At 37.8% G+C, this 23547-nt stretch overlaps 1 protein-coding gene across 3 annotated transcripts in view; it reads left to right on the top strand.

Annotated features, from left to right (window-relative positions):
* pde5ab (phosphodiesterase 5A, cGMP-specific, b) overlaps positions 1-23547 on the top strand; it is a 137000-nt gene that overhangs the window by 89798 nt on the left and 23655 nt on the right. For 2 of the 3 annotated variants that reach the window (XM_030162524.1, XM_030162522.1), the window contains exons 9-13: positions 8154-8262; positions 8438-8522; positions 10322-10497; positions 13995-14054; positions 17294-17440. In XM_030162524.1, coding sequence (XP_030018384.1) covers positions 8154-8262; positions 8438-8522; positions 10322-10497; positions 13995-14054; positions 17294-17440 — 577 coding nt within the window. The remainder of the gene's footprint in view (positions 1-8153; positions 8263-8437; positions 8523-10321; positions 10498-13994; positions 14055-17293; positions 17441-23547) is intronic. The other variant, XM_030162523.1, reaches the window with a different exon arrangement.

Genomic DNA, 23547 nt, shown 5'->3' with positions numbered 1-23547 from the left:
ATTTATTTATTTTTCTATTAAACCCTTAGGTCAGCGCCACATGCCATAAAAGAATATAGGTTTTATAAGATAGGTAATCAAATTAAAACAAACAATAATTTAGTAATAGCAGACAAGTTTGAAGTGCAATAATCTAACCTATTTCAGAGTTGTCGTGTTTCATGTGATTCTCTGTCATTGCGATGTCCCTGAACTACTCTTGTCACACATCAACACCTCCAATATCCAACACTAATCACCCTGGTCTCAGCCTCTTAAAGACTCTATAGCCATATTCAGAATCATGTAATGAGTGTAGTTAGACTCAAAACAGTTGTAAAGTTTGACTGTAAATCTTTTACACACCTTTTGTGGACATTCAAGTATAGATTTCACAGTTTACAAGGTGCACCTGAATGCAGCAGGAAGTTCTTCTCCTGTATCTGTGTGTTAAACTCTGACCCAAACAGCAGACAGGAAAAAAAGTAATGCAACTGTAAATGACACAGAAACAGGGTAGAGACTGTCAGTGGAGTTTTTAATCATGGATGTTTTTTTTTTTTTTTTTTTTTTTTTTAATTACTTTTTAATTACCCTTCAGTGTGATGGATAGTCTTCTGAGATTTGATCACCTAATGACAAACCTGCTGGTGTTGGAGCTTCTCAGGTGTTCCTTTCAAACCCTGTAAATCAAGCAATGCACTGTGGTAGGAAATGAGCATGTTCTTTGAAGAGTAAGCCAGAAATTGCAGACTGACTTGCAATTTTTGTGTTTATTTCATCTTTCATCTGATAAGATACTAGGTCTATCTACATCCAGGAAAAGTGCCCAAAGCTCAACATTGTTATCTTTCTTAGTAGCTGGATGTTTTTGGCTTGATACCTTTTATTTAGACATTTTTTAATACATCCTTAATCGCTGCCTGTTTATCATTATAAAGTGCACCTTTTACATTCACTCATGGATATTTTGAGGTCAGTTCTTATTACCTGTGACGGCTCTATTAGTCGCATATGTTGAGTCGGGCTTTCACAGTGGATGAAGCTTAACCGTAAAATCCCTTTTAGCTAAAGTAGCTGGTTTCTTATAAACTCTGTGTGTTTCTGACCTGTATATTATAGCTTCCAAAGCTGTTTAGATTAAGCAGAACTCAGTACAATCCACTGGAGGCTTACACTTCCCACTCCACATTCCAAAAGTTGTTATGAGTTACACTGTTAGTCAGGTTTTATTGGGTCTCTTAGGTTGTGCTCACGCTTCAAGCAAAGGTGGCTTAAAACCTTTTCTGCTGATATGCGACTCATATCTGTTTTCTCTACAATAATGTGAGCCCTTGTTATCGCTTGCACATCAGATTATAGATTAAACCATAAATGCTGACTTCAGTGTTTATTTCTTTATGTCAGTTTTCTGTATTTGATGTTGTTTGTCCTTTAATGTACATCCAGGTCAGTTCAGGATGGTGGCTAGTTCACAGTGGGATTGGTAGACAATCTGAACAGGAACAGATGTGAACAAAAAAAAAACTGATGAGCATTAAACCCAAACTTAGCACTAAGTCTCACAGTTTGAGCATAGCTTTGAACTTGAGTATGAAAGAAGACATATGACACAGCTGCATGTGAATGAAGTTCACTCCTACAGTTAAAGGCTCCCACACACGCGATTTTTGGCCATCGCAGATTAAAGATAACAATCATGAGAGAATTGTGGCAAAATCTTTGGTCTTGGGCCTAAATCGGTGGTCCTATGTTGCACTGTGAGACAGGTTCAAGGATGGCCGTTGTCTTGGCCTTGCGACCAAAGACAGCCTGCGATAAAATTTTGACACTGTCAGAAATTTGGGGTGATCATCTCACAGTGTGACTGCAGCTTTGACCTACATCCACTAACTGACAGACCATAACAGTAAATGCTAATGTTAAATGCTAGCAGATGCTAACACGTACTTATATCAAGCTCTGCAAAATTGGCATCCCAAGTTAGCCTCTCTTTCAGAGCCACGACCACATCCATATTCTCCTCCTTCTTTTTTTTGACTTTCTGTCCAAACATATAAATGCCACAGGAGGTGAGTGTTCTGTTACTTCTTCCTATTATTGTTTTTAATGGATGGATTGCGCACACTGATAGTTTAATTCTTCATTCACGACAACTCACGTACATCGTAGCTGCGATTCAGCTTGTGTTTTCATCGTACAATCTACACACAGCATCCTGCGATGTGCACACAGCAAACTTCATGTCATACCCAAATTTATGTCGTACAGTGTGGCTTGCTGTGAACTTGTTAAAATTGCACAGTGTGTGGGAGGCTTTACTCAAGAATCATTTCCTTACCTTTCCCACACTCTTACTGTGTGTTGAAGTTGCCCAAACAAAGAAAAATGTGGATCATGTTTTGGTTGTCTGAGTGGGTATTAAATGTTAAGAAAGTGGAAGGTTTTCAGGTAAATAATCACATAAACTTACAATTACACTAATTAAATACAATCTGGATTTAATTTAATAACAATCTAGCAAGGAGACTGCTCATTTGTCCCCTTTGTCTCCCAGAAATTGCTTATTAAACAGCATAACTTTCATTTGCACAGGAAAAAAACAGAACAGGAAAAAGACATGACTAGAAGAAATATGCACAAAATGAGCTTAGAAGTGAAGATGGAGTAGCATCAATTGAATGTGAACCAAATGAGTTAAGGAACTACAGGCAGGATGGGTAGGTCAGAACAGGAAGAGGAATGATTGGACGAGGCTACAGCTGCAGAGCTTCCTGACATCAGCCCATGCTCCAGCTTGAGGAGTGAATAAACTGTAATCTGATTTAAGACGCAATGAGGTAGAAACCCCCACACACACTCCCCTAGCACCCCCCCTCTATCCCTCCCTCCTCGTCTCCAGGGTGGCCTGGCCTCCCCAGTTGCTATGCAGCATCTGAAATTCAATCTCAATCTCAGCCCAAGCAACAAAATTGGATTGTGTATGTGCATGCATGTGGGCAGTTGTGATCGCTACAGTATCGCATGTATGTGTTGTTGTTGTCGTGTATTGGATCTGTAAAGTATCTTAAGCACTTTTCACACAGATGAAGATAAAGACTGTTGCTAAAACAAGAGAAAAAGACAAGAGAGCTTCCTGGTATCAACCTAATGACCCCATCATATGTCTTCAGCATAAAATGTCCATATGTTATAGTTTCCTGTGCAGAACTAGAAAATTAGTCTCTATCTTTCTAGTATACTTGTTGCTATTTATCAGGTTTGCGGGGGAGTGGTGTCTTTTACTCTTAATGTTTGACTCCTCGACAGCTTTTGGGTGAATTGCACAAGACTTTTGAGTCAGTATCAATCGCAGATCAGAGTTAAGTTTTCTACTTATGTTACTAACTGATTCAAGGTGCCATTTTCTGAATACTTCCTGTTATACTTTATGTATTTATACTGTTATGAATAGTCTGTTCTCAGTGGCTTAAGCCAATGGAACAAAGATAACATCATGAGCAAATACCACTTTTTAACTTTGTGCAGGCTGGTGGGATATGCAGTCTCCTGATGCCACCATATTCCAGTTGCCAGTGACAGTATGGTAGTTTAATATCAAATGGGACAGAAACACAACTTATGGTGCATGAAATCAAACACTTTTGGTTCTTATCTTCTGTCAGTCATCTTTGAGTTGCTTTAAAGCTTTGGGAGCCAAAATTAGGAGGAAAAAAATACCAAAATTAGAAAACTTTCTTCGGCAGCTCTCTCCTCTGTCCAAATCAAAAGACTAAATATACTGTATGTTGTGGAAAAGTGAAGGCACTTTTTCAACCCTCTGTACTGAGACATAAAGTAGAGCAGTACATCACGTCCAGATCACATCTAAAGGAATCTGATCAATGCCAAATATGCATTTACCCCTCTTAACCATCTGAAAATATATAGGATTAACAAAACCTGGCAGTCAAATTGACAACACACTTGAATAACAACATATTTGATTTTTTACAACTATAAAAACTACTACATAACTTATACATTATGTCAGCCACATATGTGCAAAAGGTTAGATGCATGGGACAACTTTAACCCTGTTAAGCATATGCCATTAAATACCACACACCAAACCATTAAAGATGCTATTTCACAACAAGAAGCTCTATGGTTGCAGTGGGAAGGAAACACATTTTGTGGCAATTAACTACTACCCTTCTTCAAAACTACTCAAAAAAAAAAAACAATACTATTCCATGAAATTAGCTGTAAATACTCAAAAGAGGTTCTAATATGTACAGTATGTTAATCTGGAGGGGAAAATAGGATTTATATGTGGTTCCCTGCTCTGTCAATTTCAAGGTATTAAGAGAAGACATGCTTTTTTCATTGAATTTGTCAACATTAAGAAAGATGCATAAAACTAGCAACTTTGTCTTTAAGCACAGCCCAACAGGACAGTTTAAAGCCTTTAAAGGTAAGGGAAAACTGCAGAGAAAAAGGCCGAATACCATGCTTTATATCAGGGTTTTATAGGCTGTGTTTTTGCACTAATACCTGTTCTTGGCAGAGATGAGTCAATAAAGCCTGATACAGAGCGGCTTGTGACCCTGTTTTTTATTGGTGAAACAGATGGGACCTGTCTGATCTGTTAAGCTTACTGTTTTTCAAAAAAGACGTTTTACACGGTTGTCCAAGGTCTGAAAACTTTGTGTGAATGCAGCTCAGCGTAGAAGTGATCAGGGAAGAGACAAGGGGGAAAAAATACTGAAGTGTTTGTGGTGACACAAACCAGATGTCTTATTTAGTCTCATCCTCCATAGCGTCTTCCTACACTGCATCCTTCTGTTGCTCCCATCACTGTTTCTACTCTAATAGCTATCTTTAAATACCACTGTCTGTATGTACTTGGTGTCATCCGGGAGCGTTGTGATATAGCAAAAATGGGCAGCTCCAACTGGGCCAATGAGGCAGAGGAAGGGAGGGCCCCGCAGGATGTTAGCTTTGACTAGCTGGAACCACAGGAGGCTTTTTATAGTGATATTAACCCCAGGCTGTAGCTTTCCAACGACACTGCGTCTGTTCTGCTGAAGCAGGAAGTTCATTCAAGCTGAACTGAGGTTGATCCGGCTTGAAGGAGCGGCGGGTGGAGTTTACCGGGTTGACAAAGTGGGAGCAGTTAACTTTTTTTCTGCATTTAGAGCCTGATTCTGGCCCCGGACTGAAAGGAGGTTTAGAGCTGTCATGGTTTGTAGTAGTTTGATGCCGGTAGCTATTCTGCGGCCTCGTTTAAAGTCAATCACAGAGACGGGGAAAGGAAACATGGAATTTAGGTGTATTTGAGTGATTAAAATGGAGCACAAATGCAGTTACTGTGCAGTCCGTGTGTGTGAATAGGGTGCGTGTGTGCTGATTTGAGGCCAGTCTGGACAGAACACATTGTTATAATTATCCTGAAGCCCCACAGTCTTCCAAAACCCGAAGCTTTGCTCACGGATAGGAGTTTCGAAACCAAGCAAAACACAAATACACGCTTAAATGTCTCCCTTTTCTTCTCCCTCACACACACCCACTAAAAACATTTTTGTTTGTCGTGCTTTCTGTCGTCCACTAATACACATTCTCATATCCACTCCCCCTCTCTCTGAAACACACATACCGTCCCACCGCAGCACTGCAGCCAAAATCCACTGGCTTTTGCCTCAACCTCATGTTATGTTTATATATCCATTTTCCATCATTTATCATGCAGTATTATAGCTGAGGCTGTGGTTGGACTTGGAGCAACTAAAGATAACAAACAGGCTTATTAAGCGCTGACAGATGTGACTGACGGCTTCAACTTTTAGACCCGAGCCAGGGTGCAGGGTGGACTCAGGTGCAGCGTCCAGGATGCAGTTTTCCCATTAACAAGCAGATGTTTTATTATTCAGCAGAGTTTGACTTCAGCCTGAGGAGCTGAAGGGACGTCATGGTTTCTGGATGGGGCAGATGTGTGATGGAACAGTCAATGTGAATCCAAAACGGTGACATGTAGTGACAAATGATATTGGGCGATCGAGGGGAAAAGTGCAGTAACGTAGAGTGATTGGAGGAGAGCATGATTGTACCCATAGTCAGCAGCTTTTATTACAGCTTTTATGGTAGTCGGTCAGATTCAAGTAAAGAGAATTAAATATTTTCATATTAGCAAAAGATCAAGAAACTGAGCTTGATGGAGCATTTCACCACACTGTTCTGATTCATGTTCTGACAAGTGTATTTAGCATCAGGGGACAAGAGTTTTGCATTTACAGCTAAAAAAAGTTGACGTTTTTTTTTTTATTAACATTTGGTGGAAACCAATATGAAGTAAATATTAGACTTATATTAATAATATTGATATTATATTAATTATATTATATTATTATATTAATATTAGCCTAATATTTACTCTTCAGACCACATTAGGGATGCATAGTAACTATCGGCACCAATATTTATCGGTCTGATATTGAAAAAAAATTATGCCATTCAGATAATTCTGAGAATTAAAGCTTTCAGCGATAAATAGAGCTCATAATAATACATCTAAATTGCTTAGATTTCACACATTTCACCAATACATAGTGCACATTGTTGCTCGTTATGAGTATCAGTTACAAGAAACAGGAAGTTATCGGTATCGGTTGTAAAAAAAAAAAAAAAAACAATTATCGTGCATCCCTAGACTACATAATATCAGCCTGATTCCAGCCTGACTGGACAGGCAAAGGATGATAGTTGATTTGAGGTGACAGTGGACAACAGTACACAGTACATTAACACATTATACATTTGGAGGTTCTGTCACTGACTAATACTACAGAACATTTTACTGTGCACAGCTGTAACCATGGTGAAATGAAAGACAGAGCATTTTAGAGGTGAACTAAAGACTGAACTAAAGCCAAATGCCAAAGTTCTTGTGTTTGTCCATTCTTGGAGGCATAATATCTCAGAAACACCCGAAGGGAGTTTCTTCAGATTTGGTGCGAGCATTCACCTGGACTCAACGATGAACTGAAAGACTTTGGTGGCCAAATGTCTAAGGTCACACTTGTTGTGCCCTGGCGTAAAACATTTTGACCCTTAACTGTGCATAAGTCAGAGCACAGTATACTTAACACAGGTAATTTTTTTTTACCTTAACCTTTTATTGGGCAAGTGACTATTTTTGATCATTTCTGCATACATTACAAGACAGTAACAGCAACAATTAGAGTGAGTCAACAATCTCCGGTCCAATGTGGTCTTCAGGGTCTGTAAGGTCCACCTCTGCATGAACAGTGAGTGTACCTGCTTTGTCAGGTACCATGAAGTAATGGTACTAATGTAAGGAATGATGTTCAAAGGGATAATGTGGATGTGGACTGGGGTCTGGATCAGCACTTATGTTGGTCTAACTCTCTAAAAGTGATGTTCTCGTGTTGTAAAATACATGTTCCTTTCACCTTACATGTTTTTTTCTTGTATTTTTTATATATACCTCTTGGATTTTTTTTTTTTTTTTTTTTTTGCCACTTTTGGCAAGGAACCAAATATGGTAACTTCATTAACCTTGATTCTCTACATGGCAATACAATATTTTGAAAAAAATTCACAAAAGTAATAAACTCTTATGTCCTCCAATAACACACTAAAATTGAAATTTGGAATTATAGAGTATTTCTATGGGTGCCCTATAAAGGGTTAACCTCCTGAGACCCAAGACAATACAATTTTTTCTTTCAAAAATGAAAAACTTGTGCTGAGTGAATGCAGAATGATGCAACAATTTTTCAGATACATTTTAAATTATTTTTTTAAATGGATATCTTTTGCATTTGACAGCTTCTTGTTTGGTTTTTTTTGTTTTTTTGAAGATATAAAGCTTTGAAAGTCTGGTCCACAAACATGGACAAAAAACTCAGAGCTGACAACCCATTAGAGTTTTTTGCCCTCTTTTCTGTATCAACTCATCCCAGAATGCAATGGATAATACACGATGCTAACATATAGAATACACCATCTGTCCTGCAGTAAAACCAGTATAGTCATTTTGGTAACCTTAATAAAGAACCAAGTGTATATGATGATGGAAGCACCACTACAGAGGTCAACAGGTGTGAACTGAGTTAACAATGTAATTTATTCATTGTGTGTGAATTTACTTTTGTTGTTTTGTTTCTTTTCAGGGACTGTGATGTCAATCAGATTAACTACATGTATGCTCAGTATGTTAAAAACACCATGCAGCCTCTCAACATCACAGACGTCACCAAGGATCAACGTTTCCCTTGGACAGTCAGTATTTCCTTTCCTTTCCTTTCCTTTCCTTTCCTTTCCTTTCCTTTCCTTTCCTTTCCTTTCCTTTCCTTTCCTTTCCTTTCCTTTCCTTTCCTTTCCTTTCCTTTCCTTTCCTTTCCTTTCCTTTCCTTTCCTTTCTTCAAATGATTAACCATCTGTTGTCATCTGACAGAGTGAAAACCCAGATCACACCAACAACCAGATAAAGAGTTTGCTCTGCACTCCTATAAGGAACGGGAAAAAGGACAAAGTCATAGGTAGGATGTCTCACCTGCACTAACATACAGCAGACTCATCTGTTTTGTTTTTTTATATTTATTTTGAGTGTTCATTGCACAAATACAAAAACAAACATATATTACACATATACATAATCTTTACATCTACCCACCACCCCCACCCACCTTGATCTCAGTTCTAAAGCTCCACAGATAGTCCTAACACAACAGGTGCACGATGAAATCCCCCTTCACAGTGCGCCAGACACATTAAACAGCATAGCATTACCACATTTATTATTTGTTTATGAATGGTCCTGCCACTCCATCAATCACAGTGATTACCATCAGCATAATTAGCTGATAGCAGTTCCATTAATGGGCTATGAACATGACTAATGGCCGTGGATGTTCCTTAGTGATCAAACGAAACAGGTCCTCACAGCCTTTCCTCCAACATTCAAGAGCCCTGGTGACAAATGAGATCCAAACAAGCTAATTTATTGCAATTAAATATTCTCAGTCCTTCACTTGAGGCAGACTGCTTTGTGAAAACATTAACATCAGACTGTTGGGATCTGCCACCTTATAAGAGACAGATTTATGTTACGAGAAAGAAATACATGGAATGTCTGTATTGAGTTTTTGAGTTATCAGTCATAGAATTGTTAACCTTAAATACAAACTGTTGATATCTACAGTATTGCACAGATTCTAAATGTTAATTAAAGCTGCACTAAATGTAATTGCATTTATATCAAAATGTCAAATATAATTTGTTGTGTGTAATGAAGAATATGCAAAAAATTACTCTGTGGTTCAAAGTGTCTTTTCCTTTTTTTTACGTCTTCAGAATTGAAAAATAATTTAGCAACTAGCTGCTAAACATGGTGGGGACATTTAAAGATTAAAAAGAGCTAAAAAAAAAAAAGGCTAAAAATCCAGGAAACTGCAAAATGAACATGAATTAATGTGATGAGCAAACATGTGGCTTCAAGTGTAGCAACATGTCCTTGATAACATGTTCACCGTGCCACCTTTAAAGTGTGATAATATTTTTAGTGATGGACCAATTAATACGTTGACCTTTAGTCAGGCAAATTAAATGCCTTTTTGAGATAATCAACATGCACTGCTTATTTCATGGCACCCACTGTCCATTAATTATTTAACGAGGGTCGATATGTCCATTTTTTTTTTTTTTTTTTTTTTTTTCATTCTTAACTAACTAAGGGTTTTTGATTACCTGTGTACATTTATTTGGTTGATTTTTATTTAAAATAATAATAATAGATGTTTTTTATTTATTATCTGCTCTAGCTGTATAAACTTATTTTTGCAGATATGGTAAAAATAATGATCCAAAATTATGTGAAAACATCATAACTTTGTAGAAACCTCTGATGCAGCTGTCAGAGAGGACAGAACATACCCAGTATCCATCTGTTCTGTCAGCCCTGAACCCACAGCCTTTAAAATCTATATGTTTGACACTCACAAACTAACTCCAAACTAGGTCAAATTCTGTTCACTCACCCGATCCAACTGACCCACACAAAAGCCTCCCATGAAAACTTTCCAATCTGGCAACACTGCTAACCCATGTTTTCCATGTTTACAAGGAAAGTCTATTTAAATCAACCAGCGTTGTGGTTAATGGACTTTATTAGAGTTCAGAGTTTTGACATGTGCTTCAAGATGTCAGAGCTTATGGAAACATTCTGCCAACAGAAACGTTTCATGTCCCTGGACAGATTTAGTACCCATCAATAAAGCTTAACAGTTCTATCAGAACCCATGAAACATCAGTAACAATGTGAGCCTCTGTGTCCTTGCAGGTGTGTGTCAGTTGGTGAATAAGATGGATGAAGCATCGGGCAGCGTGAAGGCCTTCAACAGGAATGACGAGCAGTTCTTGGAGGCTTTCGCCATCTTCTGCGGCCTCGGCATTCAGAACACACAGATGTACGAAACGGTGGAAAGGGCCATGGCCAAACAGGAGGTCACTCTGGAGGTCAGCCTCAAACTCAGACACAGCACAGAGATGTTTTAAGCATGCATGATGGCATGATAAGAATGCCTGGGATGGAATATATTGTATCATCACATAGAGCACTTTTCACCGTATTTCCTCAGGACTTATATTTTTCTTTGAAACAGGCACCAGGCCTTTAATTGAAGGAGGTTTATATTAGTCAGGCCTTTAATTCTAACTTCCACTGTTCAGTAAGAAGTGTGAAACAGTTTTATTCTGCTCCGGTTTGCAATTTTTTGTAGTTTTGTCCTGTGTAGTGATATGGGGCATTTATCCCAAAAAGTACAGAACAAATTTTGTACAATTAACTTAACACAAACATCTGTTCAGACAGATTTCTTGGCTTATATGTGAAATAAACTGACACAGATGCATACTACAAAATATACCCCCATTTATTTTGTTTTGTTTCATACCCAGTTTTTACGATGTTGTTTTCATTAATACAGGGTTCCCACGAGCGCTTAAATAGTCTTATAAGTCTTGAATTTGCAAATCTTATTATCAGTACATGTAAACAATTGGCGTAAAATACAGTTTGTCAACTTTTCATGGTCATCAGATATGACCCATTTGGACGTTCAGAGGCTCCGTAGTTACCTTGGAAACACTGTCATCTTCTACAACATTGATTCACCAGTAAAACCCATGGAGTTGGATCAATGACAGTGGATGGACACACTTGGATTCTGTTCAGTTAATGATCTATTTTACTGAAAAAGTCACTTTTTCTTCAGTTTTCTCTGTTTTTGATATAATAACCATCAACTTTATCTCTAAGCTTTTATGGACATCTATATGATCAGTGAATTAAATACAGGAAAATGCTTGATTTATACTTAAAAATGCAAATTACAGATGATAATCTTAGAATAAATAGTGATAAATCAGTTAAGAAAGGTTAAAAATAGAGAGAAATTCATTTGGGAATTGACACAAAAGTAGCACTGGGTCTTTATGGGTTAAATTTGATATCGTAGGTCTTAAGTTATGTTGTTACAAACTTGTTCACTGTATTTTGTTTAAATGTGTCTGTTAATTGTCCAAACTACAATGAAAATAACGTTAGTCGACTCAGTTCCACCCGTTCCAACCCGACAATTTATATTGACATTAGGAACCAATTATTGGTAACTTTGCCCCTGGTGGGAAATGACTCGGAATAAAAGGAATCAAGGCGTTGGAGTAAATAAATACATTTTCCTAAATTCTAGGAGTCATGAATTTTTGGCAATATGGTCATGAAATAGGCTGTGAAATGGGCATTAAATTCAGTTTTAAGTAGTCTTAAAAAGTCTTAAATTTAACTTGTAGAAACCAGTAGGAACCCTGTAATAACAACATCCTTTGTCAGGAAGGAACTATGAATAACCTTTGAAAAGAGTAAGATGCTGTAGTTAGTTTCCTCACAGAAGTAAAAAAACGCACAAGAGAAGGACGTGTGCTTGTGCAAGAGCATCATTGCACTATTTGTGGGCATGTGAGTGACAGTGATGAGGTGATACCTGAGGATTTATCTGACATTTTCCTGCCTTCAGTCTCTGTGCATAAAAGCAGAGGATGCACATGCATTCATTATACCTGAGCCTGCACACATGAACACACACAATTTGCACCATTATTCTCTCTTATGCAGTCTCTTGGTGTCACACATGCATACACACCGTACACACTACCTATTTTTTTTTTTTTTTCCGGTGTGTGGAGCTGTCAGCTTCAGGGTGTCAGAGGTGACGTTTCCTCTCGGCTGCAGCTGACATCTGCCTCCTCCCTGACACAGCAGCCTTCACTTTGCCTGGTTAGACTAAGGCTCACTTCAGCTGGCACGAACTTCCTCTGAACCGCAGTTAATTCACTCCTGAGACTGAAATATGGTGCCCATGCTAAACTGTTTAAACACCGCATAGGTTCCCTTTTAGCACAAGTGCAAAGCCCGAAGTGACTAGAAATGGTTTACCTGCAAGATACCCACGACAGAAAAAATGACATAAATCACTCAATAACATAATAATAGATCAAATGAATGAGGCAATAAAGTCAATATAACACCGAATAAGAAAAACATAAATTAAAAAAAAAGTTGACGACACAGTATGATGCACAATGTATTATATCATCCCTGTCTTGGACTCACAATGCTGCACTATAAAACAAAACACAAAAACTGCACCAGCTCTGCCAGTCACATTGATATGTCTGATAAGGGACCAACAATTAATAAATATATAGGCGCTAAAGGAAGGAGGATTAGGGCCACAGTGAAAATAAGAAAAATTAAGATACCGCAAGAATAAAGTCATAATAAAGTAGGAATGCACTGATGTATTGACAGGACATTTGTATTGGCTGATATAAAATGTCTTTTTATCAATGGTAGTGGCAGATATTTATCTGTTGTGTTATATTAAAGAATTTTTTCCCCTTAACTTTGAAGGTAATGTGATGAAGGACTTAAAGACCTTAAAATAGTTGCCATTTTTATATTTGTAATGATTTATTTGTTGATGGGAGACAAATAGCAACAAAAACAAAATAAAGAAACAGTAACATTGCTTTAAGTATCTCTTTATATTTCATATTTCATCTTATCTTATCTCATCTCATCTTATCTTATCTTATCTGCGGTCAACAATTTTGCAATCGGTGCATCCCTTGAAGGAAGTCATAATCTTATGGGAATAAAGTCATAATATGTTGAGAAAAGATTATTGTGCTTTAATTTTTTGAGAATAAATAAGAGGAAAATATCAGAGGAACAGTTAGTTGCTTTCATTGAAATAAGGAAGGTAGGGCATCTCTTTAATGTATGCTTAAGTTTAGGTTTAGCATAGGTTTTGCAAATAGCAAAAGTCTTTTGGACTGGTCTTTTGGAGCTGAAGTTGGAAAGATATTCACATATTCCATCTTCAGCCAGTAAATGTGACTGATTTGTTCCTCATAAAACTCGTAAAATCACAACCTTATTCTCATAACATTCTGACTTTGTTTGATATATTATTATTTTATTCTTATTTTTGTATCTTGTGTGGTCTTAATCCTAATCTGTACTAAAACATATAGAGTTTTAGAACTAGATTATGAAGTAAATTCTAAATTAAACTGTAAACCAGTGACGTGATGCCTGCATTAGAGTGAGATGTTTGATTGTTAAAGGTTTGATCTTGTGAATAGTCTTGCAGTGGTGTCCTAACTGGAGCTGAGAATGAAAGAAGAGCTGAATGAAGTGAATAAGACATTACAAGTAATCTACATAATAGCATCATAAACACTGTTTGTTTTTGACAAGCTGATGTGATAATATCAGTATTAGATAATAAGATGGGATAATACTTGCAGTCCATGAAAAATGGAGTATATTGGCCTGTGTGTGCAGCATATTGACAGGGAAAACACTATACTAAGTGTTTTCTACAGAAAACCTGCAGTGACATCCTACAGTCTGCATACCTCATCAGTTGTGTGTTTGTGTGTTCCAGGTCCTGTCATATCACGCCTCGGCAGCAGAGGAAGAATCGCGGGAACTCCAGGTAACCGTGGTAAATTACAATTTATTCATTTAACAATACACACTCACACTCACAGTAAGTGTTCAGCAGAGCATGGATTAATTAATACACAATCGTAAATGCACACACAGAAAGATGTTTCCCCTCAGGGTCAGAACAGCAGTGATGTAACACTACACCGTGCTGCTGAATCAGTGATAATCTGCAGTCAGTAGAGAAACTCTATATGTCTGCTGTCCTCACACAGCTGTAGTGGAAAACACTGAGGAACGGATGCAAACTATAGTTAAGACAATGTTTCATGAGGAATAGTTTGTTTTTTTGTGGTCAGTAGCATTGCAATGAGCTGTGGACTTCTACTGGCATGAAGCATATATTAGAGATTTTCTTGTGATCAGATAAGTAGAATTGAGGACAGAAGATTTTTTTTTACCAGCTGATGGTTTCGGCTGTAGCTTCAGCCTTCATCAGAAATGCGTCACACCAGGATGCGTTTGACAACTCTGATGAAGGCTGAAGCTACAGCCGAAACCGTCAGCAGGTAAAAAAAAAGCATCTGTCCTCAATTCTACTTATCTGATCACAAGAAAATCTCTAACTTACATTTGGAATGGAAGATATGACAAACGTATTCAATCTATGAAGCATATGTGTTTAATGGCTTTTCAGATATGTACGATTTAGTGCAAAGTGTGAAATATCCAAGCATTCTGCTCATATCGAGCTTTGGTTGTATTAGTGAATTAGAAATGAGTAAGACATCACCTCACATCACCTCAGGGAATGAAGAACAACGATGATACACTGTGAACTCCTACACTTCACTGTGGCTCATTGATATAATAAAACAGATCATTAAAATACATGAACTAAGGGCTTGAGTTTGCAAAATTAATCAGCAGGACAAAAGGCCTGTGTAAAGATGTCAAAGTGACATGTGTTTGATGTAGCAGCAGCATTTTAGATGAGTCTAAGGCAGTGGTTCTCATTCTTTTTCTGTGGGGCCCCCGTTTTGGAGGACGAAAAATCTCCAGGCGCCCCTCAACCCCAACAACATTGTAACAGTGGTGTAATTATAACTTTTATTGAAAAAAACATGAATATCATAGCAATACTTTTGCTTTTCCTTGAACAATTTGTTGTGTAAATTAAAAATAACGTAGATTTTTGCTCTAATGATACAAATAAACTCAACAAGACTGCACCCTGAGACAATATTTTTCCAAATAAAAATAGGAAATGCGCAATTATCTTACAACTGTGACAAAGTTTGTTTTTTTTTAACAACAAACACATTTTAGTAACAAAGGTGAACATTTTAACAATATCAGTAGCTGCAATGAGCTTGTTTACATTGCACATCTCCGAACATTAAAGTACAAACAGGAAACATTGCACATTTTTCTTTTCCAGTCAAATCCTTGTCCATTCCCCAAACCTAAACTCTTTGTCTGGTCTAGTGACAGATCACAGTGGTAGTTGATTGGTTTGTTGTACATCCCTAAAATGAGTCCAGGGTGCTCCAATGCTAAAACATTAGTTCTACCTGCTACATGTTCTAACCCGAAGAACAAAAAAAAAACCCAGAAGTGATCCCATGCCCCCCCAGCCACCCTTTTCGCCACTCCAGGGGGCCCACCCCACAGTTTGAGAATTACTGGCCTCAGGAAAGATTGAAAAGAGCTTGCTTTTACTCTTCTTTGAAAGGAGGAAATATCATTTTTGTTGCATTCTCGGCCTAGGCCCTGAGGTGCAGAATACAGTTTAGAAACCAATTTTTTAAAAAACACACTAAATTACACATCATTTCAAAAGACAACGGATTTGAGAAAGCAGCATAAAAACCATTACATTTCAGAAACGCATTTGCAGAAAACAGTCATACCGATATCTTAAAAAACATGCTTTTTTTAGAAACATATTTAAACCCACATTTTAGAGAGTATAAAGCACAAAAAAAGTTAACATTTTAGGAAACTTGGTGTTTCAGAGAACACAACTACTCTAAAGGTCTAAAATTTGCCAAAAAAAGTTGCATTGAACAGCAGTTCCAAATTACAATATGAAATATCATAGAGTTCAGTGTCGTTGCTGGTTTTGTAATTTCCTTAAATGCTTTCGTTTCTCTGTCCCTCGATTCAGTCACCATTTGTTATAAGTTTCTTCACACAAATGTTATGAATGTAACTGTGGTTCTATGATTCTTTATGGCTCTCAAGTGTTTACCGCTTACTGTGGTGTTCAAGAAGGATGAAATGCAGCCCTCCAGACTTAGCGATTTAGTGTTAAGTTTCTCTTTGAGAGTGGCCTGGAGGGATTTATTTTCATTATTGAATTACTGTATGTATTACAGAGTAGATAGTTATCATACAATGCATAACTAGAAATCAATTTAATATAGGGTTATTTCCTCTTCCGATGTTTTTTCTATGTTGTTGGCTGGAAACGAACTTGACTTCAACAATTTTAAAGGTAACACAAAACGAAAAGATCTAAGCTGATGGCGACATTCTGACATTTGACTGATTTTTGTGATTCCACAATGAATCAGGACCTTTTGCAAATTATATGTCAGTGTAGCGGAATAAAGAAATCCTAAATTGTAATTCAGTACCAAGATGACATACTTAAGATAACCCTAAAAGTTTAAATCTTTTATAACACCTTAAGTGTACTAATTCATTTGCAAAGCATTAAACTATGTGTGTAATTCAGAAGCTCATACAGCATATGTGTATCTGTGTATATTGTAGCAGTACACTTTGACTCTTACATATTCATGTGTGCTGTCATGTGCACTAATCATAAATACATCTGCTGGGTTAAATCATCTGTCAGTGTTGTTAATAAGCTCATTTGTAAATATGCAGTATGAACCAATGCGTTTTCACACCAGCCTTAACAATGACACCACATGCTCATTTCAAAAGGTCCTGTCCTGTTCTCGTCTCCTTGTGGCGATGTAGATGAACAACATAACCTGATTAAGTGGTCTCCCGCGGGTGCTACAGAGAGGATATGTCACTTGGTATCTAGGACACAGGCTTGATTTTTTTTTTCCGGGTGCATTCTACTCAACAGAACCGGGACATACAGTAAATGTGACACAATACGGAGTGAAAACAGCTCATTTGTGGAGTCAAACTATTTCTACTCTACACGCACAATTCATCATTTAAAAATCTTAACAAGAAGTCAAACAGTTTATGTAACTGACTCCCCAGTCTCTATGTGTTTCCTAATGTATTTTACTATGTATGTGTTTGAAGATAAATACAGTTCCGTCGGCACAGTCATTGCGTCTTCTGGACTTCAGCTTCAGTGACTTCGACTTATCGGACACTGAGACCACGCAGGCGACCATCCGCATGTTTGTCGACCTCAACCTGGTCCAGAACTTCCAGATGAAGTACACGGTGAGGACTGAGCAGGAATGTCATCTTTAGAGTGTGTCTGAAGTTGGGCCAAACAGAAATGGATAAAAATAGTTAAAAAAAAAAAATTTTTTTTGAAGGTGATTATCACAGTAAGTGTTCAGTTCTTGTTTGTTTTCAGTTCAAAAGCTGATTTTGTCTGAGGCTGATACACACACAAGGTCTTAAAAAGGACAAGTCTGCATTTAATACCTTAAAAAGTCTTTAAAAGGTATTAAATTTGATATGGTTGGTCTTAAGTTATGTTGGCATAAACTTGTTTGCTGTTCTTTGTTTAAATGTGTCTGGGAAATATCCAAGCTGCAAAGAAAGTAAGATTAGTCTACTCAGTTCCACCCGTTTCAACCCAATAATTTATATTGAAATCGGGAACTAATTATCACTAACTATGCAGCCCTCAGTGAGAAATTACTTGGAACGGTGGGAATCAAGGCTGGAGTAAATAAATACATTTTCCTAAATTCTAGCAGTCACGCAGTCACAAATTTTTGCCAGTATGGCCATGAAATGGGCAATAAATAAAATAACAGATCTGTTCAAAGTAGTCTTAAAAAGGTCTTAAAAAGTCTTCAGCTTAACTTGTAGAAACCTGTAGGATAGCTGCACACACAGCCCAGCCAAAAAAAAAATCCTAACCTGTATTTAACCAAGTAAATAGATAAGAGCCCCCCATTGGATAATTCCTGCAGTGATTATGATCACTGTTGCAGTGAGTAAAGATTGGACTGTGCTTTAAAGGAAAAAGGTCATGTGGTCTGATGAGTCCAGATTGACCCTGTTCTGGTGTGATGAGCATATCAGGGTGGGCAGAGAGGTGGATGAAATGATTACCCATCATGCCTAGTTCCTATAGTACAAGCCTGCGGGGGCAGTGTTATGATTTGGTCCAAGTTCACAACCCTATGTGTCCACAAGATTAGATCATCTGACTGCACAAATATACTGAATGAATGATGTTTTTCTTCCCTGATGACACCGGCATGTTCCAAGATGACAAAACCAGGATGAATTGGGCTCAGACTGTGAAAGAGTGGTTCAGGGAGTAGAGACATCCTTTTCACTCATGGACTGGACACTACAGAGTCCAGACTTGAACCCCTTTGAGAATCTGTGGTATGTGCAGAGGAAGATATTTGGCAATCCAAGTCTTCATCATCAACACAAGATCTTGGTGAAAACTCAATTAGAATTTTAATTTAATTAATTCATATTGTATGCAGAGCGTTTTGCAAAGCACTTTAGTATAAAACTGATATTTCAGCATGATCTAAAATTGCATCAGGATAAGAAACATTAAAAAATGCTGAACATTCAGTTTTCCTTTGATTTGCTCCTATAAATGGACTTTTTTGTCCCTGCTTTCATTATTTCTAAGGATATGACCAGAACAAACCTCTCTAACATTTTCTTTGTTACTAGAGTCCTGTCTGGAAAAGTTGTGACAGACAGTAACAACACCCATGAAAACTTAAAGGTAGGGTAGCAGATGTTTTCCTGGAGCATTTTTTACTATGTTGCTTAAAATCCCCTTCACACCCCGATTAAAACCAACTAATTAAATGCTCTAACACAAAAATTAAAACACCTTAGTCACCTGTGGAACGGACAGGACTGATAAAACACCAATCATTTTAACTTGCCCTTTGAAATGATTGAATGGTGATATGTCTATCAAACTCAACTGCCATTTGTCCGTCCCCCCTCTGCGCGAACCCCTCTTCTTGCACGAATCACACATTCTCAGAGGCTTGGAGCGCTTGTACAGGAAACAAAGCCAGAGCCAGAGCTTGGCTATATTATCTATATTAGGATGGAAAGTTCACCGGCAAACTGTTTTGTCACTAACATGAATCACTAGGGAATGTAACATTAGTCAGATAGTTATGAACTGGGGCTGTTCTGCTGACAAACATAATAGTGAAATGCACAGATTACAGCATTCAAAGCAAACTGTTATGGGCTGCTAGCCTGACATCAGTCTTACTGCAATCAGCTGTTTTGATGCTGCACAGTGCTCGTGAACCCTCAGGAGCAAGCTTTGTGTGGTCTGGTACTCTGGAGGTGTGGCTTCAGGGGGAAAGTCTGAAGAAAGGGGTTTGGACTATTTACTTGTGTATTTTCAAAATGAAGCTTGCTCGAACTGTTTTTCCAGGATCTCCTACCCTACCTTTAAGAGCAGCCACACAAAAAAAAACATGGTGATGGGTAGATCCATACATTCTCTCCTTATTAGGACAAAAAATATTATGTGTGTAAGGGTGCTTGTTAAAAGTAAATGCTGAAAATTAAAAGCATAAGGCGCAAAAAGCATTCAACATATTCATTGTTTACTGTCATGTCATATACTGTCAATTTAATGTTCCATCAGGGGTGAATTTATTGTTCAAACATGTGAACACATCCAAGATAGATAGATAGATAGATATACTTTACTGAACCCAGTCTGGGAAATTGTAGTGCAGCAACAGCATTTGACATAGTAAAAAATAGAATAGAAGAATAAAAAATAGAACACAAGAGCAAAGGCACTATACATAATAAAGTAGAAGTATGCACAAACTGAACTGGGTAAGAAATCTGGATAATTTAACAGTAAGGTGCAATAATAAACTGTAATGTGCAAATAAAATGGAACATTCCAGTAGGATGTAAGTGCATTAATAACAGTAAAAAACAGTAGACAGTACACTTACACAGTGACACAGTAGATACGCAGCATCAGAAAAACAACAAAGCTTAACAAAATCAAGTCATATCAGTTTTACTTCTCAATGAAAATTATTCACGGAAATCATAATCTGTTTTCACACTCATTCTCAGAGGAGGCATGAGACGACATTAACCATCCAGGAACTCAACAGTTATTAGACCAGCAGTCGCAAAAAAAAAAAAAAAAAAAACACGTTTCAGAGTGTGAGACTGAGGTGAGGGACTATGTGTGTGAGATAGACAAAGCGAGGCAATACAGTGAGCACAGCTTTACAGTGAAATAAAACTGTAGGCTCTTAATCAGGGAAAAAAATAGAAAATCAATTTATGGCAGTCAGTGTTGATATTGTGGTGGGCTGGAACAAATAAATCGATGTATGGTAAACATAGAAAACGGCGCCAATAAGTCTACTCAGTCGCTGTGGGTTCTCTGGACAATGACCTGCTCTATTCACAGATGAGTTTAATCAGACATTAGACAGACTTTGTCCTCAGGAGCTGACTGAGTAAAGTCTGTTTAATGTCTGCTCCGTCTGGTTTGGACATTCGCCTTCTTTTATGCAGTTCCTGTGGGTAGTGTTTAGGTACAGGCTGCAGTACATGTCTGAAAGGTTTTACATACATGTCAGTGCAGTCATAACTACCATGTCACCAAAAATATACATAACACATTTAATTCCTTCCCTGAAAGTCTTCATATATGTATTTTATATGAGTCTGGACAGACGCAGATTTGAGCTGCAAACACAAGGCAGTAATTCTGGTTTCTCATTAAAATTAGGGATGACCCGATCCGATCTAAAGATTGGTATCGACTACCAATCTGGATTTTTTTGGAAGATCGGATTGGAGTCACGAAATTGGGCCGATCCGGGCCTGATTCTGGCAGGGAGTGGTGGTGGGGGGGTAAACAAAAGTCCTGCCCCCTCAAATTAAAGTTTCCGAAGGTAGGGAAAAGCTGCACAACAGTGGGAAGTTTCGGGGGAAAAACAGCTTCTATAAAACAATGTGACCTCCCTTTACACTTTACATGTCTTTAACCCTTTTGTTCTGACAATATGAGATTCATTGCATTAATTTTCTGATGGTTTATACCAGGTTTCATTCAACACATATCAGATGTTTTCAACTGTTTGTGCTGCTTCTTGTCAGGGGTCGTACTAAATAAGAGACTTTAACCTTTAGAACCCATTTAGTTCAGTTTTGTGTGTGTGTTTTAAGGCTGTGCTCATATTTCCTGTGTTGTTTCTGAAGAAAACATAGTAAGGAATAAATATGTATGTTCATTTCAACTGTACGAAACAACAGAGATAAAGGTGACCCAATATGTTTACACAGCACTGTGTGTAATTCTTTTTCCTCATGTAATCTTATTACCTTAACTATTTCTATCGATTATTTTACTCTCTTCTCATTTTTTATAGTGCTCTTTATTTAGTTAAACTTGTTATAAATAGAGTTTTATGCATTTACAAAAGTGCAGTAGGTACAAACGCTGCATCTCAGTTTTAATTAAAAGTAAATAGTGTGGTCAATACGTTTTATGGCATGACAATAATAGATGAACATGGATTTCATATTTAAACAGAGTATCTACAGTTTATCCCTCCAAAAACTGCATAACATTACAATACAACATAAAAGTAGCACAGAAATCACAAAAGAACATGCCAGGGAAAAAGACAAGAGCCACTTCCTGTTTTATTAATCACCAAAAACAATCTGCTTCTCATTGTCAGCAGCATTAGACCATTAAAACCTTAGTGTATGTGTGTTGGATGATGAGTGAATGCATTTGCAACTGAGTTAATATTTGTGTATTTGCCTGCATCCTTAACTTAGACCACACACACACAGATAGAGCACATCGTACACCTAAAACACTTCCTTTCCAAAATCCACTCACACTCTCCTCTTCCATTACCGCCGTCTGTCAGACTCACCACTCCCCTGTCCGGCTCCCCTCCTCCACCTCCCTCTCGGCGCCAGCACCACCCGGTTGCTAGCGAGGTTTGGCTCTGGTCCTCGGAGCTCGGTCCACCTGAAGAAGTCCTTGTATGTTGGTGGTTGACCTCCGGAGTGCCTGAGAGAGGCCTTAGAAAGGGAGGCTTTGATTGGAGGAGATTATGGCCCTCCAGCAGCGTGGCCTGTCAGTTTGACGTTCACACCGGGAGCTGACGTGCTGACCACCCCAGTGCATCGTGGCCTGGGGGTCCAGCATATAAAAAGTCCATTACACTGCATAATTAATTTGCATAGTCATTCTGTAAAATCTCACATAAAAGTGTAGTGATCCCTGAGGAGAAAATGAGCTTTAATTTGATTAGCTGAATAATGGTTTTGGGCTCTCACGGTGTCTGTGATTGAATTACCTTTCCTCAGTGGGTGTTCATGATGAACATAGAGTGAAGAGAAGACTAACGGAGCACAAAACATTGATTTGTTAGGGAGGTGCTGAGTCTGCCCTTTAAGAAAGGACAAACAGCCGCAAAGTCAAGTCCTGTTTGCTTGTCATGTTAGTTTTTTTTTTCTCTCTCTACAGCGATTTTGCATCTACTTATGACCTTTTTAGTTTTCATTTCACGCTGAGTCATACAGTACGTCTAAAGACAAACTTCAGAAAACAATAAATGATTCATATATGGAAAAACAAGATTTCAGGTATGTTAAAGTAGATGCAAAGATGTAGGAAACAAAACCCCCAAAAAAATTATATAAAAGGTGCAAATCTGGATGGTCAGAGTCAGTGACAGTTGTTTTGAAATCTCCTTAAGGCACCTGAAGCTCAGTAGTGGAGATGCTGCAAAATAATAACAGGAATTTAAATAAACATAAAAAATAAAAGCACAAGAAAATGGGATTCATCTGGAACCCTACGGAAGAAATATGCAACCTGTTTAAGAATAAATTATGTCTACAACAGTTTTTTTTACTTTAACTTGCAGACAAAGTGTCTTACTCACGTTTTTGTTGGTCAAAGTTAATCTAGCATCTCACCATCTTTAACAATGTTTCAGCACCAGAGACAGACAGCTCAATCCACTGTTTTTGTGGCATATAGTAAAACCTCTCTGGGTTGCTCCTGTTTGGCTAATTTGCATTCTTTAAAACAATTCACACATGTCTTGGGTGGCACAAAACACAGGACATAGCAACGGTGCTTTTGAAAAACAGTGGAGAACTTCTTTTGGCTGGCAGAAAATTTGCATATGGCAAAGCAATTTATGGCATTAAAACCACTAAATGCTGGCAGAAAGAAATGGAATATAAAATGTTGTCATTTCCAGAGTGTAGCTAATAGCAGAAAGAGTCACCTAACCTCAGGTTTATTCCAGCGGAGTACAGGCAGAACACGTAGCTTTATCATTTCTAATGTCAGC

The sequence above is a fragment of the Sphaeramia orbicularis genome, chromosome 18 (genome assembly GCF_902148855.1).
Source record: "Sphaeramia orbicularis chromosome 18, fSphaOr1.1, whole genome shotgun sequence".
Taxonomy (NCBI): Eukaryota; Metazoa; Chordata; class Actinopteri; order Kurtiformes; family Apogonidae; genus Sphaeramia; species Sphaeramia orbicularis.
Note: the sequence above shows the minus strand (reverse complement) of the source record. Positions and strands in the feature narration are given on the sequence as shown.